The sequence below is a fragment of the Macrobrachium rosenbergii genome, chromosome 12 (assembly GCF_040412425.1).
Source record: "Macrobrachium rosenbergii isolate ZJJX-2024 chromosome 12, ASM4041242v1, whole genome shotgun sequence".
NCBI classification, from domain to species: domain Eukaryota; kingdom Metazoa; phylum Arthropoda; class Malacostraca; order Decapoda; family Palaemonidae; genus Macrobrachium; species Macrobrachium rosenbergii.
Genome location: NC_089752.1, coordinates 89974048 through 89994470, shown reverse-complemented (window position 1 = coordinate 89994470; position 20423 = coordinate 89974048). Strand labels below are relative to the sequence as shown.

The following is a 20423-nucleotide window of genomic DNA, read 5'->3' as shown; positions in this document are numbered from 1 at the left end:
GCTGATGTAGTAGTTACCTAGAATTCTTAGCTAATTCAAATTTCAAAAGGCCTCACACTGAATCCCCTCGCTGATTTTCTTAACCTCCACATAACCACATTGGACTGATATATATATATATAAAAAAAGAAGCTTATGGTTAGCAATGAAAGTTAATGTAAGTTATGGGTCCCGATTCATACAAAACAACACACTAGGTTAGGTTAGACTGGGATACATTACTGTATTTCACTATGGATTAGACCACTGTGTCAACTTTAGTTAAGAGTGGATCAAGCCAGTTAGGCAGGACCAGATACAGATATGCAGTGATACTTTGATTCATAGTCCATATGGAATTTAATATAAAAAAGGTCAAATAATTATACTGGCATTTTTCCACTGAAAATGTGGGTGACAAATAAATCATAAGTTGTCTATCAACTGATAAAGGAGCGTGAAGGGCTGCATCATTTGTATGGACAGTATTATTGTTTTGAAGGTGTTTCATTTTGAAGTTTTCTCATTACCAGTTCTTGGGTATTGCAAGGTGACAGGTGCTTGTTGCACATGCAGTATAAGCAAGGAATTACTGACGCTAATTTGTTTTGTTGTTACGTAATAATTACTTATTTTTTCAAGCAACTAAAACTGCATAAAATACTCAGTTAGTGTACCTGCGTGCTTTCAGACTTCAGCCATTATTCACAACAGTTTCTGTGTAACCCTTTGAGATTCGAGTGATGTCAAATGATGTGCAAGGTCCGTTCCTTGATGTCATCTGTAAAAGACACATAAACAAAAATAAAAATCAGCCACAAATCTTTTGTCAATAGGTAGTGTATTATGATGTCTGGAGGGCAGTTGCAGATAGTTTGACTTTGTCTCCTGTACCGAAAACACATAAGCCTAAAAAAAAAATACAATTCCTCCAGTTCAAAACTGAAAATCGTAAAAGTGTGTACAGAGTATATTTTTCTTTACGTCTTTTTAAATGTAAAAACTTGTCATAAATAACAGCAAAATGTCGTTGAAAAGGGAATTGATCATACTTTGTCATGGTGCACAACAACTTTGCTTGACTCATGCATTGCCATTTGCTGTGATACAGGCTAAAAGACCTGATTTTGTCTTTGTAAAGTAAACCAGAAATTATCTCTGATAGATTTGGCCATCCCATGAGGCACAAGGATAAAGGACAATGGTAGAGTAGCAGCATAAAAGATAAAAAAATAAAAACTAAAATCTAAAGATGGAAATAAGGAGATTGTAGCAAGTTTAAGCAGTAGTAGTATCTATCATCCTGGGAGCCGTAAGAATACTTCATAAGGTTTTTTGAAAAAAAATTACAAAAAGTAAATCTGTTGTAGGTTAACCTAAACAAAATTACTATAAATTTTTTTATTTTACACTTTCAAAGAAACAAAACTATTTTAATCATTTGGCTTCATGACATCAAAACTAGCACGTTATTTTGAAAAACAAATTTGCTGCAAGAAAAAAACTACGCATATAAACAACAGACCAGAAAAGTGTGTTTTTTTTTACTACCAACGAGTTTGGACCCCCAAAATCTCAAAGTGTTAACTATGGCTACCTTGTGAAAAGTGTGTTGATGATGCTCTCAGGTGTTGGGGGGTGGTTAGGGGGAGTCATGGGGGCCAAAGCTCCTGGCCAAGTATGTTCACTACACTCTAAATTAAGTTAAATAGGATGCACCTTGTTACGTGAGGAGTCACGGTTAAGGACCTAGTGTCCTTGATAAATTTATTTTAGGAGGCACTTAATTTTTATAGTTTTCAACCAGCTACGTAAGAAAAAGAGCCCTAGGCTAGGTTAAGGTTGGGTTTGGTTTTGGCGCGTTAACCTAGGATGCACACCTGTATTCTACTCATAGTACTCAGACTTTTTATGTTATTCTAGGTCATGTTCCGTTGGGCGCCTGTCCCCTGCCCAAGTAAGGTGCCACCACCATGGGTAAGGTAAGGATGCACTCCTGTAGTTTACGCTGACATTTTAATGGCATTCTAGGTCAATTAGGGATTGGGGGCCGGGGGGTGCACAGTTTCCTAGTCAATTTAAGGACCTAGTACCCCAGGGAAAGTTAGGGTAAGATGCATTTCTGTAACTGTCCTTGCTATGTTGTCATGCTTCATGAAATCTTCTGTGATTGTTCCATTAAATATTTCTGATCCATGAATTTTTCATCTGATTATGTTGCTTTCTATACATCTCCTAACTTTCTGACCTGTGCATTGCACTACTTTTTGGTTTTCCCCACACCCAAACCCCTGTTCCCCTAATTGTTAGGAAGAAGGGAGAAGAAGGAACACAAAACTAAATGGTTAAAAACTAAAGATTAATAAAAAATCAGAAAATTTATGAGTCATGTATTTGACTCGTAATTAAAACAGGCTATCATAGTATTATCAAAGTTACACTAAGCTGGGTTAGGTCTGGGTGCCTTTCCGTATGTTACTCTTTAATTGACAGTACATTAGGCCTCGTGATCAGGTAGGACCTGGCACTGCATTAGGTTAGGGAAGGTTAGATTTGAATATGTCAATGTAACTGCCCTAGCCATATCTCAGTACTATAAAGTTTGATTTGTGATTATTTCCCGTTACAGACATTAACCGTATACATTTCGACTGCTCATCTTGTGTTTGATGCAATTTTACCTTAACTGGTGTTCCAACAAACTTCTTTGGATTTCTTACCCCAAAAATCTGTTTTCATACGGGTGGCCCCTAAAACTGTTTGATTTAGAAAGCCAAGGAAACAAAAATTGAAAAAAGAATGTATAATGCACCAGTGACAACTGTCAAATATGCATGAAACACTAGATACTCAGTCCGAAAGTATAGGCTAGGGCTTATATATTAAAAGGAAAGTCAGTGCATCCTTAAAGATCCAAATAAATTTTTCGTCTATTATCCAGTGTCATGATAAGTGTTAATGGTTAGGTATAATGATAGTCTTTATGCATCAACTAGCCTCGGTAGTGAAGTTCTTACCTCAGCTGGCGTCCTTTGATTTCTGTGACTTCGTCTTCAATGTCGTTGCCCTTCTAGCTGTTACCCAGCACTGTGACTCTTTTCCTCATTCTTCTCCAGCGTTGTTAGTTACTAATGCAAAATTCACACATGTAAATTGAGTTCTAGCGAATTATTCTTTGTTTTGAAAGTTCACAACAACGACAGTTTTCGGAAAGCTAGTTATAGCGCCTGCGGAAGCCTCGATGAGTCACCACGGATCTTGGAATCAGTCCTTGCCTCAGGATAGGTTGAACACTTAGAGCTTAATTGTCCAAGTGTCTGTTTGTTGTAAGACCAAATTCGAGTGGTAGGGCAGAACTGGAAGTTACACAGCGCTGACGGATTTCATGTAGGAGAAAGCTCCTTTGGGCTCCTCTTGGTCGATCTTAATCCTTTAATAAAAGACCTAGGTATATGGCTTTTTTTGATACTTTGCCGTTTGAGTCTCAAATTATATAGCCTTGCTATTGGTTTGATTGCTCATTTGGAAAATGCGTCTTACTTCAAACCGTATTTAATTTTTATGAGAGAAATTGTATCTGTCCGTTTAACTATTTATTTATCTATATATAACTGAAGTTTCACCATTTTGTTATGTTGTTTGGGTCGACTTAGGTCACATAGTAAAACAGCTTTTATTCCTTCTTTAAAGGCTGAAAATTGTAACCTGTGTGCATGTGTTATCATGATGGTGTACAGAGGCATTAAGATTATTCTTTCCTGTGAATACTGGAATGGGAATATCAGTCTAAGGATGGTTTACAGTCAGGAAGAAAAATTCAGGCAACATGCTCTGGTTCTGGTAATTTCATTATTCAATTCGGGTAGTTATTAGCAATTGCTTGTGGCTAATTGTCCCTGCAAACTGTAATGGAACAATATCAATATTATCTTCCAAGACCTAAGATTCACAATATGTTTCATTAATATGTATCGCACGACAATAAGTATAACACGACATTTACATACAGATGTATCTGAAACTGTTCTTGTTAAGATTAGAATACCCAACACAAGTTGCCCTTTCCAAGACGGAAAAGCCGTTATAGGAGCAAGAAATAACTCGTGATAACACGGCAATGGGTAAAAAAGAAATATCAGAGTAAAAGGTTAACAGAAAAAGTAGCAAAAAATCCTCAGATGCAGCGCCCGTGGAAACTCCCCTTTTTTGCCGATGCCACTTTTCTCTCTCTCTCTCTCTCTCTCTCTCTCTCTCTCTCTCTCTCTCGTTTTTTCCTATTGTGCGTTGGTAACAAAGACTAAGGGTCAAGACTGACGAATCCTTATTTAAGACGAATGAAAGGAAAATGGCAAATCTAACGGATAAATAGTTTGCCGTTAACAAATGTCTCTCTTCGAGTCGAAAGAAGAAAGGCGGAAAGATTAACGAATCAAAAGAGAGGACGCAAAGAATTTCTGATGCCATGAATTGTTTCAGCGTTGCTGGTTTCAATTCTTAAAAAAAGAAGAATGTTTCGTTAATAGTGACAACCAAGGCCTCAGTGGAGGATTGTGAATCGTCATTCATGAGGAGACATGCTGCACTTATTCCTTATTTGCATTCAGAAATATTTGTTAGAGCTGGAATAGACCCATCCTCACCATCGTAGCCAAGTGGGTAACCGTCTTTATTGCTTTTAGTCTGAAATACATGTATCTGGTAATAAGTGAACTGTAGTTCTGCAAATATATTTCAGCCTAAAAGAAATAAAATCGATTGCCCACTTGGCTACGACGGTGAAGAATGGTCTATTCCAACTCTAATAAATATATCTGAATTCGACAGGTACATATATGTACGAGAGGCAATAAACTTTTATCTTTCTCTTGGTCAGGTCGGCAACGTGACCTCGTTATAATTATGGGACCCGGGTTCATTTCCCGATACCGGGCATCATAACAGCTCCAAATTCCTTGCACTTGGATCTTAAGGCTTTGTAGTGACAAGCGTATCCAAAAAAGCGCTAATAATTAAAAAAAGTTTAGAGGGCATTGTGGCTATTAGAATTACGTATATAATATACTAGCTGACCAACCTAGCACTTCCCAGAAAAACGCTGAATGACTTCCGATCAACTCTCTCTCTCTCTCTCTCCTCCCTAACACCCACTCTTCTCTCTCTCTCTCTCTCTCTCTGTACTCTCACTTTCTCTCTCACTCTCTCCCAGTGTACCCATTCACTATCATAGAATTCAGCAACCTTAGGCCGTGTATTCACGATCAAGTTTACCTGTCATTTCTTCTGTCAGTTCATCGAAACTGCCGTTAAAATTTATGTGTTGACAACAGTTTGTTGTTGGAGACAGTCCACTCACCGGAACTGATGAACTGATGGTAGTTTACCTAAATAATTTCCGACTGACTAAAGGTAATTGCAGGTGTGGACAGGTTAGCATCAATTTCATGACAGTTTGCTGCTGTATTTCATTTGGGAAGTATCTCAGATTCTCTGATCAGAATATGAATAAATTATGTATAGGCTTTATTCATTTCACTGTTAGACCCTTCAACGCTATTTGTAGGCAGTTATTAGTCCAAATCATACAATAAAAATTTAAAACAATATTTCCATGTGATACAGACAATTTGGTATAGGCCTAGGCCAATGATGTCTTTTTATGATATGTGTTACTATAATGAAAGTAAACTTCACTGTCCAATTCATAAAAAACTGAACCAACCCCTCAGTTCTAATTTAAACTCATCCATTAATATTGTATGAGAATAGACGTCTTTTTTAATAAAAAATATTTAGTCTATACTCTGTTACGCCTTTTTACTTCTTTCCTATCCTTCCACCCCCTATTTAAAAAAGCCTATACGGCTTGTAAAGATTGCCCATCAACAGTTTCATATTAAACACAGAAAAATGTATTTGTATTAAAAATATATTTTATCACTGCATTATGTCATTTTATTGATTGACTGTTTTTAACACTTTACTTGGCAATAAGGTTAAGTAAACACTGTGCCCAGGTAAATAAATTACAACTCAGTTCTGTCTCTTTGACCTCACAGGTTAACTTCATATGATATATTTTTACATTGGTTTCAGGGACTTTTTTAACATAACATAATAAATTAAACTCATTATCAAATTTATAATTACATGGATCAAGAAAAATTACCACTAAGCATCATCAGTGTCATATCCCCAAGGACGAATCATGTCGTATTTCCGGCATCTATAACTGTACTGTCATCTTCCTCCAGTCATTCTCACCAAGCATGTTGGCATCTTTAATAATGTAATCAAAATCAATCAAACAAAATCTTTCTCCTCTTGGAGGAATGTTAGGCAGTTGGTTATTTATTGTTCTGAATAAATATTTGTTGATAAAAGATTGAAATGAGTATATATCATTCTAATATATAGCCATAAATAATAGTTTTATTTTCCTAAATGACAGGAATACTATTCTTACTGTGTGAGATTACATCAGTAAGAGGTATGAAATTGATGTGTTGTTTAAGCTGTGAGCACTTCGACGTTCCTGGAAGTGCAGTAGTTTCCAGTTCTTAATTTAATCCCTATTTGCACCATATACATTTACCCTCCATACACAAATTCTGCAAGTGCCTTTCGGAAAAGATTTCCAAATGTATTGATCTACATTCATGTAAAGTTTTAATCTAGAATTTTCATTCATTATCTTCCTGGTAATCAGTACCAAGCAACGTGAAAAGAAACTCATCTTCTGCATGCAGTGAAGAGATTTTGCCAATTCGCACGATAATTAACTCCAACTGTCAACCTCTGGAGTGTCCAAGGTGATATTTTGATTATTCCAGACCTCATTTAAACCGGCTTTATAATGAAATACGTCACCATAACGTCACGAAGCAGTCGCTCTAGCGAATTCCGAAGGTAGAAATGAAGAAGAAACTAACGAATTAATGAGGAAATTCGCATTTGTCGGGCTACCATAGGTCTGAGGGTTTGCAGTGGGAGGAGTTTAATGATGTCACCAACAGAAAAGTTGGAGCTTTCCACCCAAACTACTGGTGACTCCCATAACGTTACTGAAGAAAAGGTGGACTAAAAACTAAAATTTTATTTGTTTTGTCTATGTTTATGTCTGCCACGGTGGTAGGGGCTTGATTTTCCATTATAAACCTTTCTAGGATGACATAGAAGTAGTGTGCAAAATTTTGTGTGGGTCTGTCAAGCAGTTTGGATTTCTATAGTGGACAAATAAATATAATATATATATATATATATATATATATATATATATATATATATATATATATATATATATGTAAGAATGGGCTCTTCCTATGAGGCTGTCTGAAACGCTGATGGTCGTTCTCAGGGTGGAGAAACATCTGGGGATAGAAGCTTCATATGTTTCTCCACCAAGAGAGCGATCATCAGCGTTGCGGGCAACCCGGGAGGAAGAGCCCGTTCTGACATAAGGCCAGCCGAATCTGGAACGAACTACATCAGCCATCTGCCTCGCCTAAGTAAATACATAGTCTTCACTCTACTGAGTCAGCTATGTCAGTGAGAAGGGAAGATATTCATTAACTAACAGGGTAGAAAATTACAGAGAATTGAATAAAATGGAGAAGCACAGAAAGTACAGACCCATAAGCTATATTCATGAGCATTAAAAGACTTAAATTTTAATTTTACGTTTGAACTCATGGCTTCACTAAGAATTTTTGTAAAAGAAAAAACCATAACAGTCCAGACCAGAGTTTCTATGGAAATGCTTAGCATGCGAGGTCTAATTTCCTTACGTCCTTTTTGCTGACCACTTTAAATATTTATTGCATAATATAGATGTTCTGTGTATTTATATATCATTCAGTATATTAGCTTTCAAGACTATTTTATTACTTTCCATACACAGGAAAGATTACACTTGCAATTCGGTCTCAAATGAATACCCAGAGGTTAGTGTTTGATTTTAGGACAACTCGGTCAAAATAATCTACTTTTTGCGTTTAAAGTAATGCGTATCTTATTTGTAACAACTGGTCTTTAAACAGCTACAATAAAACACCCGTGACATTACTGGTCGAAAATAAAGACGTTAAATTGGGAATTGGGATCAATGGCACATGCTACTTGATAAGAAAAATGGATCCGACCAGTTCAACTGATCGTGACATTTTTCAAATGAAGTTGCTGAAAAACTTGCTCAATAAGCGAGCAAAACATAAAGTTATAAATACATGATAATTTTACTGTTATCTCAGTGTCAAGAAGGGATCAAAACAAGTTTTTACATCGTTACCATGAGATCTGTGCGATATTTTCTTATGATTGTTGGAAAAGATTCCTCCACTTATTGGTTTAGTAAGTACATTTTGCTTGAGGAAGGACATTGTTGTTGAATTATAAAAGCAGTGTCCGTTTGGATGCCATTTGTGCAATTCGTTTATATACCTACTCGTAACGAGTCCTTGGATGAAAATAGTAAGAGAACGGAATCTGATGACCTCCATAAAAAGATTCACAAGAGACCAGCATTAGGTACCCTAACACATACCCATGCATACGTCGATGACCATTACAATTGCGACGACAGAAAAACAATAAAGAAATTTCAGTACGATGAGTGGTACGAGATAAAAGAGAATAGAAAACAAAAACAATGCACAAAAGTTGCAAACAACCAGTGGTAAAGCCAAAGTTTCATGAAAAACAACAGAAGTTGGACAATTGCCAGGCAGAGTTCTCAGACTTCTGCTCTTTTTATCATTTAATGACTAGTTCACTCTTGTTTTGGGTGAGTGGTAAGGGTTTTAGTATTCAGAAAAGAGATGTCTTTGATTTTGAACAGAAGCGGAATTGCAATTCTATGGAACAAGGAGGAAGATGGATATTATTGACTGGATGAAAATTGCATGAAAAATATAACCTACGTTGCTGAGGTTAGAATACTCACGGGATTCGTGATGTACAAGATTAATTTTTGCGTGGCCATCGATCTTAAACAGCTCCCACGTCTTTGTAATTAGACAAATACAAGTATATTAAAACTGACTCCTTTCCTGACTCATTTTTTTAAGTCGCCAGTAAATCTCGTAATATCTTGCAGTAATAGGTCGAGGATAAGTCCTGTTAGCTAGCAGGACAACATTTGCGTGGAAAGCGAAAGCAAACAGCAAATTGTATATGCTTCGATGACCATGATAGTTAATGTAGCAAGATTTAGGACACATTTTGGGAGTATAGTCCACAAAGAATATAGGAACTTCCTAGTTTGCTAACTGCGTAAAATTTTCTAGTATATTCGATGTTATATAGTACCATCCGGCAATAAAATTTTCATATTTATTTTATCTATTAATTTTCATTTAGTAATGCTTTTTACCACTGATCAATTTCTTTTGCATATTCTGCGGACTTTGCAAGTATAAAAGGAACAATAGAAAGTGTGTTTGAATTTTGAACCTCTAGTCTGTGCACGATCTTGAAACACAAACGATTATGTTAGTTATTCAATAAATAGCGTAGCATTCACCCTCGGAATTGACTTCGTGAGATCGTTGCTTTATTCATTTACTTTCTTAAACTAGCATTAGAGCATGAATAGTAACAGAGGCAGCAGATACGTTTGCTAAAATAATCGATTTCCACTCAAAGCGTTATTGGGGAAAATTTTCTTCAGGAAGCAACATACGTGAATTCCACATGCCTAAATTCTCTCAATACTTTAATTGGTATATTATCAAGAGACAATAAAAAACTAATGAACCCTTGCATTTCCAGAAAGGTGAGCTATCAAGTCGTGTTTTTAATTACGTTCGTGTTTACTTTCGTCAAGATCATTAAAGATTCAACGGAGAAAAACAACTCTGATTTCCTTTTGCACAAAGCTGGAAATGCAACGTTTTAAGGTACAAGGGAGAGCGACGCAAAGAAGTCTGTACGGCTGTGTCCACGTACTGCTCAAGATTTTGCTCTTGACAGGTGCCTCAGTGAGTATTGTTGTCAGGTAACAACTTTAAAATTCATACAGGTACTGTGCAGAACAATAATAGTGCCAGCCAATTAATATTTCCTCTTAATTTTACTAAGTTTAAGTAATGGGTCCAAAATTAGGCGATTTTGTGTGAATCTGAGTATCTCATATTATCATGTGTGAGAGCATTTATTTCATTTTAGGAATACCATGGTCTGACTTAGGATATTGCTCTTTCCGATTTTTATTTATGTATGAGAGAGAGAGAGAGAGAGAGAGAGAGAGAGAGAGAGAGAGAGAGAGAGAGAGAATGAAGAATGGTTCATCTCAGTGGGATGAGGACTACGTGGTCTAGGTCCTCTACTTACTAAACGATAAACTGTATATGGTATGGCAATATGCCGAAAGGTCACGCTTGTTTTTTAATTTGATTCCATTTTATTTATTTTTGCACTTATTTTGCCTTTTCTTCTTTCCATCTGTTCTTTATTGATCAATAAAAGCAAATCACATGAATTAGAGTTACCTGATGATAATGTGTTAGGAAGTCACTATTAACTGAAAGTCAATGGAATTTCTGTGGAACGTGAAGAGATTTGGACGCTAATTCTGGAATTATCCGGGAGCTCTGGTGGAGATCTGTTACCATTTGCATTCGCATGAGCTCTCGTTTCAGATCAACAGAATTTTTCACAAAGAACTGTAGTCTCAAGGATATTCCATATCGCCACAGGGGCGCTGGACGTTTCTTGCAAAAAGATTTTTTTCGTTGAAAAGCCTAAAATTATTTTAATGTAGTTTACAATGTCTGCGTGTTAAACTCACTAGGAATGTAGCAATCGACTTCTTACTGGGTAACTTGAGATTCGGATACTAATATTGCAATGGTATCATTTGACTAACGCAAGGGTAAAATGACAAGCAATACTAAGGCGGGTAGAACAGAATGCTTTTAAGGACTGGCATGGCCCCTTATAGGCAATTTCCTTGACACATTATAGACAATTATGCAGAAACATTCAAGTTTTACTCGAAACAAGTATAATTCTTCAAAAAAGTCTATTGCGATAACGTGGCATCTTATCTATTTTAGTAAAAATGCTGATGCAGATTCAAGTTTCAGTAATTCATCATCCTGTCAAGGTTGTAAGAAATTGTCTACTTTTTATGAAAATTATTTTCTTAACAAACAGTAATTTTTTTTAGAAGTTTCTCATAAAATCAAGATCAACTGTAGTCTACATGATCTTTTCCTTTCAAACTTTCTTGAATTATACCCATCATGAGAGTCAAAGTATAATAATGTGAAAAAGCAACAAGGATTTCTTCTCGATATAATTGTCTCATATTTTGGAAATATTTTGCTGGAATGCTTTCAAAGACGAATCAAATGTTTTTAGTTTACTCAGATACGTGGATACCAAGACCGGAAGGAGTCTACTTGCATATGAAATATTTAAGAACCTCTGTTTTGTGTTATGTGTGCATGTGTATATATATATATATATATATATATATATATATATATATATATATATATATATATGTTTGTATATATATATATATATATGTTTATATATATATATATATATATATATATATATATATATATATATATATATATATATATATATATTATCACTGCACAATTGTTCTGTGCATCAACACAATTGATAGCAGGACCTTATTCAAAACAGGATGGTATCTAGCACTAAATACCATCCTGTTTAAATATATATACATAATATGTATAGCCTATATATAACTATATATATATATATATATATATATATATATATATATATATATATATACATATATATATATATATATATATATATATATATATATATATACATATATATATTTATATATATATATATATATATATATATATATATATATATATATATATATATATATATATATATATATATATATATATATATATATATATATATACATATATATATATATATATATATATATATATATATATATATATATATATATATATATATATATATATATATATATATATATATATATATATATATATATATAATAAGTCCTCACGTGAAAATGAAAGGAATTGGTACCAAGACTTTCAACTTTTATTCAAAGTCATCTTCAGGGTACTGAACAGAGTTTAGAGAATAACATATATACAAGAAAGCAATATGGGTCTGAGATAACAATAAAATAAAATGAGTCAACAAGCCATTTAAGTATGTAAACAACATTCATTCAAAAAACAAAAACATACTTAGTGGAAATATGTAATTACTACAAATGCCAGTACAAAACTATCTGTTTGTAAAAAATCTAACAGCTTGTTTTACTCTTGCATCCTTAAGAATAAAGCTTTTAACAATTCGTCCATCTTAAAAAGACCATCGCTCAAATTCATATTACTAAAAGAACTAATGAGGCATCCTTCGACCAACAATCTGTCATGCAACGAGGAACTCCTAAAAACAACTGCAGCTGAATTCCAATCTATTGGGTGCCCAAAGTCTCTTACGTGACAAAAAATGGCGCTTGAGCTGGTTGCAACCCCATTACATTATATTTATGCTGTGTGACTCTCTTACTTAGTTCCTTACCAGATTGTCCAATATAAGGTAAATTACAAATTGAGCAATCAATTTTGTACACCCCCTCCTGCTGGCATTTCTGGTTTGTTACAAAACAACAAATTCTTGATAGACAAGTATTACTAAAAACAACATTTATTTTCAGACATTTCAGGCTACGTACAATCGATAAAAATTCACATCGGTATGGCAAAACTAAAATATTTTTCAGTGTCATAATTCCTTGACCTTTCATGACTATAAAATGTTTTTGGCACTTTGGAGAACAACCATCGATAAAATTCGAAGGATAACATAATTCTTCTGCAATTGCATAGATGTTCTGAATTTCCTCTGCTAAAAATTCAGGATCACAAATTCTGTATGCTCTTAAAAACATCCCTGAGAAGACTGATCGTTTTATCTTGGGGTGATGGCTGGAAAAGTTGTGAATGAAAGCATTTACTGCTGTTGGTTTCCGGTATAGTTTGAATTTAAATCCGTTGTCGGTTCTCATAACGACTGTGTCAAGAAATGGTAGAGTTTTATTCTGTTCTGCTTCCAACTTGAACTTTATGGATGGAACCAGGCCATTCAAAATTTCTAAAAACTCGTAGGGGTCACGATCCAAAGGCCACCGGCATATTATGTCGTCGACGTATCTGTACCATGTCAAAGTAAACGTAATGACATTTGGTAAGTATCTGATTTCATAAAATTCCATGTATATATTTGAGAGGGTTGCAGATAAACAACTTCCCATTGCCAAACCAAAAATCTGTCTATAAAAGAACCATTAAACATAAAAGTATTATCAACGATGCACAACTTTATCAACTTAATAAAAACATGATGGGGAATAGGAATATCAATATCATTTATTTTTTCTTGTAGAAACTGTAGCAAATCATCAATGGGCACTTTTGTGAACAGTGAATTGACATCAAAACTAATCAACCTACAATTTGTATCTTTACCTTTCAACTTTGTGATAAGGTCTTCCGTATTTTTAATATGTGCCTTTGATATGTTTCCTATAAGCGGATTTAACAAAGAGCCTAACCATTTTGACAGATGATAAGAGGCTGAGCCTATCGAACTGATAATGGGCCTGATTGGTTGACCTTCTTTATGAATCTTTACTGTGCCATACATATAAGGAAGAGTGGCATTAACGGCGAAGGGATGTGTGTACGCCGCATGTAATTCGAAATTAAAACATACTATACCTCTGAGATTTCAGATGGCACTTAAAAACTTACGAGCTAATAAAGATATTCATATCACTAAGGCTGACAAGTCAAACTGCATTGTTATTTTGAGTAAGAATTCGTATATCGAAAAGGCCAACCAACTGTTATCCGATGAGGATACTTATGAGGAACTGTTGAGAGATCCCACCGATAAGGTTAATAAGCATTATAACAGTACTGTTAAATCCTTGTTAAAGTCCCACCATGAACTAGCCAAAAAATTCTCTGCCACTCTTCCTTATATGTATGGCACAGTAAAGATTCATAAAGAAGGTCAACCAATCAGGCCCATTATCAGTTCGATAGCTCAGCCTCTTATCATCTGTCAAAATGGTTAGGCTCTTTGTTAAATCCGCTTATAGGAAACATATCAAAGGCACATATTAAAAAATACGGAAGACCTTATCACAAAGTTGAAAGGTAAAGATACAAATTGTAGGTTGATTAGTTTTGATGTCAATTCACTGTTCACAAAAGTGCCCATTGATGATTTACTACAGTTTCTACAAGAAAAAATAAATGATATTGATATTCTATTCCCCCATCATGTTTTTATTAAGTTGATAAAGTTGTGCATCGTTGATAATACTTTTATGTTTAATGGTTCTTTATAGACAGATTTTGGTTTTGGCAATGGGAAGTTGTTTATCTGCAACCCTCTCAAATATATACATGGAATTTTATGAAATCAGATACTTACCAAATGTCATTACGTTTACTTTGACATGGTACAGGTGCGTCGACGACATAATATGCCGGTGGCCTTTGGATCGTGACCCCTACGAGTTTTTAGAAATTTTGAATGGCCTGGTTCCATCCATAAAGTTCAAAGTTGGAAGCAGAATAGAATAAAACTCTACCATTTCTTGACACAACGTTATGAGAACCGACAACGGATTTAAATTCAAACTATACCGAAACCAACAGCAGTAAATGCTTTCATTCACAACTTTTCCAGCCATCACCCCAAGATAAAACGATCAGTCTTCTCAGGGATGTTTTTAAGAGCATACAGAATTTGTGATCCTGAATTTTTAGCAGAGGAATTCAGAACATCTATAACTGCAGAAGAATTATGTTATCCTTCGAATTTTATCGATGGTTGCCTCCAAAGTGCCAAAAACATTTTATAGTCATGAAAGGTCAAGGAATTATGACACTGAAAATATTTTAGTTTTGCCATACCGATGTGAATTTTTATCGATTGTACGTAGCCTGAAATGTCTGAAAATAAATGTTTTTTTAGTAATACTTCGTCTATCAAGAATTTGTTGTTTGTAACAAACCAGAAATGCCAGCAGGAGGGTGTACAAAATTGATTGCTCAATTTGTAATTTACCTTATATTGGACAATCTGGTAGGAACTAAATAAGAGAGTCACACAGCATAAATATAATGTACGGTTGCAACCAGCTCAGCGCCATTTTTGTCACGTAAGAGACTTTGGGCACCCAATAGATTGGAATTCAGCTGCAGTTGTTTTTAAAAGAGTTCCTCGTTGCATGACAGATTGTTGGTCGAAGGATGCCTCATTAGTTCTTTAGTAATATGAATTTGAGCGATGGTCTTTTTAAGATGGACAAATTGTTAAAAAGCTTTATTCTTAAGGATGCAAGAGTAAAACAAGCTGTTAGATTTTACAAACAGATAGTTTTGTACTGGCATTTGCAGTAATTACATATTTCCACTAAGTATGTTTTTGTTTTTTGAATGAATGTTGTTTACATACTTAAATGGCTTGTTGACTCATTTTATTTTATTGTTATCTGTGACCCATATTGCTTTCTTGTATATGTTATTCTCTAAACTCTGTTCAGTACCCTGAAGATGACTTTGGAATAAAAGTTGAAAGTCTTGGTACCAATTCCTTTCATTTTCACGTGAGACTTATTATATACTTCATCCACGGGACCATTGTGAAATTACAAGATATATATATATATATATATATATATATATATATATATATATATATATATATATATATATATATATATATATATATATATATATATATATATATATGTGTGTGTGTGTGTGTGTGTGTGTGTGTGTGTGTATGCAGTATATATGTACGTAATGACCAATACCTTTCCATGAGATTTGCTTATTGCTATTTTTCACCGAAACATTCAAGTCTTCTACAACTTGCTTGTTGTTATTTCTTAAACTTCACGAAAAGGGTGACAATAAAGTATAAATATTTTCACGTCACCAATCTCTTCTTTTACAGTAGATAAGTATCAACTACTGTATATAATTACAAGCCACCCATGAGTGTCAGAAATGTGAAGACAAGCTGAGTCATTCTTGAAAATTGTCTCCAGTGAATGCAGTAACGTGAAAATCCCTCAGGCCAGCATTTGCAAGGTCAGGATGAAAATACTGTATTCGTTTTTATCTATTTCACATTAAACTGCTGCCTAAGGCCAGAAACAGAGAAATACAATAAGACTGGAGGACGAGGCGTCTGGAATCAAATCGAAAATGAAGTTTATATGAAGCACTAGGATAATTGAGGCTTTTTGTTACTTCATGAGCACCTAACAGTTCTCTTATTAAGGATGTCAGGTTTTTTCTTCTTTTATTAAACTTTTTTGGAGGCGTTTCTCTCTCTCTCTCTCTCTCTCTCTCTCTCTCTCTCTCTCTCTCTCTCTCTCTCTCTCTTTCTCTTGCGCGTGTGTCACTTTTAGTTCTCCGCCTTTTCCTTCTTTTCATCTTTCTCCAAAGTTCCTGGCATCACGGTCCGTCTTGTGTATGAAAGATTGTACACATAAACTTATTTCTTCTTGAGTCTGGAGCCAGTGACGAAAGGTGTTTATCAGTAGACTCTTAGTATTATAAAATAGTTTTACGTCCCACTTTGATTCATTTAAAACGACCCTTTAAAGAAAATCTATTTCGAAAAGTTATTTCGAAATGTAACAAATTGGTTAACTCGAAATATAGGAATAAATTAGTGTGGACTTACGTCTATTATGTTTTCATATTCAAGAATTTAACTAATGATTAACATTTGATTGCACATAGAATGGGTTCTGAAAATTATCTGCTGGTTATTTGAAATGATGTTTGATATTAGCCACAGTTAAAGCAACAGATGTCGTTTGGATCACAGGTGATCGAGAATCATTACGATGATTTTTTCCTGCTCATAAAAAAAAGATGAAAAAGATCATGAATTTTGTTACTGTCACTTTTTTTTTTAGCCCGAATGTCAGAAAGACTAGAATTCTGATACTGAATGATGATGAGATTTGTCAGGTCGTCCTTTTGAATCCCTTTCGAGTGTCGGTCACTTTTTTGAGTGAATCCTGCGAAAACTGTTGAGTTGACGTTGTTGAGACTGCACCGATGCTCACTGAGACAAGTCTGTGAACAGAAGTCATTTAGAGGTATAGGACAACTACACTGATGCGACGAAAGTAACAGTAAAATGAAAGAAAAAACCTGAGGGTGCGATTGGGTTACGTTAATGCGAAAGTCATCACTCTCAGTAATTAACTAGCAGACTCGTCCCTATCTTTTTATTAGTTTTCCGCAAAAGAAAACTATTGAGATGGCTTTGTCTGTTCGCCGGCACTTTTTTGTCTGCCTTCAGGTCTTAAAAACTGCTGAGGCTTGAGGGCTGCAAATTGGTATGTTGATCATCCACCCTCCACTCATCAAACATACCAAATTGCAGCCCTCTAGCCTCAGTAGTTTTTATTTTATTAAGGTTAAATTTAGCCATGATCATTCGTGTGACAACGCTAGAGGACAGGCCACCACCGGGCCGCGGCTGAAAGTTTCATGGGCCGCGGCTCATACAGCATTAAACCGAGACCACCGAAAGATGGATCTATTTTCGGTGTACAGAAAACTCGATTCCGTCGAAGAAACTTCGGCGCATTTTTTACTTGTTTATTATAATTATTACTGCTCAGTTAAGTTCCTCTTAAAGGACAGCCATTTCATTCGAGAAAGGATTAAAAATGAACAAAATCCTTTTAGACGACGAAAATTATATATCGGCAAAAATTGCGTATGCATGCATACTTGTAACACATACTTACAATGACTACTACCTATAACTTGAACAAAGTTATATGTAACTAGGTAATAAGCTTGAAAGTGATAATGAGTTATTTATGCAACTGTTTGTACGATCAGCATTGACGGGGCTGGTTACTACCTAGACACCGTCAGCACATGAGACGCTAGAGGAGAGGGTTTAGATTAGCCAAACCCTTTTAAGACGGGAAAGCACACACACACATACATACATACACACACTCACACACATATATATATATATATATATATATACATATTATTTATTTATATATATATATATATATATATATATATATATATATATATATATATATATATATATATATATATGTGTGTGTGTGTGTGTGTGTGTGTGTGTGTGTGTGTGTGTGTGTGTGTAGATAGATAGATAATGGATTTAAGAATTCTCGCAGGTCTTGAGACCATAAGTTGAAAAGGTGAAGGATGGTATTATGTAGTTACCACCATAAGGTAGAAATGTTTGATATTTACTCCCTTACTGTATAACATTGTTTGCAAGAAACGCTGTTTCGTCATCCAACGTGTTCTACAGTATTAGCTTTTGCTCGGGGAGGATACAAGCGCTTTTAGTTATTCTCGTGTACTTACTTAAGCATGTGATGCTCGTAAGTATATTTGCATGGATGGATGGGTATTTTTAACGATGGAAGTAAAAGTCTGTTACTTAAGACACGAAGTCTAGAGCAAGATCAACTATTAACTTAAGTATTAACTAAGACCAAGTTTTAGACGAGACTCCAGTTGAAATGATTGTAATGCGAGATGTCTTTGCAAATACTGCCACTGTCTGCTAGGTCTCATCAGCTGTGTTTGCTTAGCGAGAGGAGCGGGAAGTTCGTTGTTGAAGGACGCATCGTCCGTAGTCCTGGAACCAACCAACTTCCTCCCCTGTGTGGCAGCAGAAACTTATCCTGTTACCCTCTCAGTCCAGCAGTCTCGGTTAAGGCGCTCCACCAGCGACATGGAGTCTGCTGAGGGAGCCCAAAACGATCACTGAAGTGACTGCGAGTGATTAGAGATTCTGGTTCAGGCAGCGGAAAGAGAAAAGATTTCGTCTTTTCTGGCTTAAAGATCAGGATCAGTAACTGCATGTTGTCAGTAGTGGAGTAATCATGTTTCTGCTTTCCTCCCATAATAAGTTTGGTAAGAATATGTTTCGTTGCTTGCAAATTTGTTCGTGGTTTAAAGTGCAATGTTTGACGCAACTCGTAGTTATAGAAAAGATTAATGTAACGCTTACTTACTCCGTCATAACTGATTCTAAGTATATGACTTTTGTCTCTTTCTCATCCATCCATATGTATTCCATTCGTGTTTGTGTGTGCGCGTATGTGTGGACACGTGTGTGCTTACCAAATTGTGAAACAGATCATCATATCTTAGATTACATTCTTTGGTTAGAGTTTCCTGTGCACCGAATTAGTCAAGAATTTGTATTTGTGTTCAAATTAGAAATAAATCATTCTCTGCGTCTTTCATACCCAATGCATATCTCTTCTGGCTATGTGTCAGGAAAACTAGCTTATGTAGCCTAACACAGAACTCAGCTTAAAACGAATGACATCCACGTATCACTCAGTCATAAATATGACACATATAATTAGATAAATAAAAATACAAAAAAGAGAGCTCTGCTTTGTCAGCGGCAACTTATTCCGCTCCAGTGATTCTGCCTGCAGTTGCACTCGAAAATCACATTATCATATCCGGTCCCAACATACGGAACACACACACATTTATATGTATATATGCATATATGAAATATATGTATATATAAATAAATAAATATATATATATATATATATATATATATATATATATATATATATATATATATATATTATATATATAAATATATATATATATATATATATATATATATATATATATATATATATATATAAATATATATATATATATATATATATATATATATATACCATGATATATATATAATCTCAGGATAATTCTTTATTTCAACGTTTCGTAATAAATAATATTATTACATCATAGATATCTGTTAAATAATGAATAAGATTACTTTAAAAATTAAGCTCTTTCAAAGAGATCAATAAAATTCATAAAAATACAGCACACTGTTGGCGAAACCGACTTGCAACCGATAAAAGGAACTGTTGTTCGAATTGGACTTGTGAGATCCGAAGATGTGAGTGATTTTTCACATGGACACTAAACTTGTGGAGCAAAATCAAAGACTTTGTTTTTCAGAACTGTGAACACACTTATATATATATATATATATATATATATTAAATAAATATATTAACTATATATATATATATATATATCAGCTGAGTGGACCATGGAAACGTCTAATCTCAGGATAATTTTTTATTAACGTTTCGTAATAAATTTTAACCAGTTTAATTAAATAATGAATAAGATTACAGGAAAATAGGCATTTTCAAAATACAGCATTTAGAATACAAGATAAAAAAAGCAGAAAACAAAAAGGACATAAAAGGACCTAACCCACCTTATACCAAGAAATAAATAAAAGTTTCTAGTCAATATATCTGTTTAACTGGGACAGTTTTTTAAATAATGATTTCAGGATGC

General features: G+C 34.6%; 1 protein-coding gene across 1 annotated transcript in view; it reads left to right on the top strand.

Annotated features, from left to right (window-relative positions):
* Window positions 1–18788: 18788 nt before the first annotated feature.
* LOC136844137 (pancreatic lipase-related protein 2-like) overlaps window positions 18789–20423 on the top strand; it is a 34261-nt gene continuing 32626 nt past the window's right edge. The window contains exon 1 of the mRNA XM_067113151.1: window positions 18789–18986. Within this exon, the coding sequence (XP_066969252.1) occupies window positions 18956–18986 (31 nt within the window). The 5' untranslated portion in view covers window positions 18789–18955. The remainder of the gene's footprint in view (window positions 18987–20423) is intronic.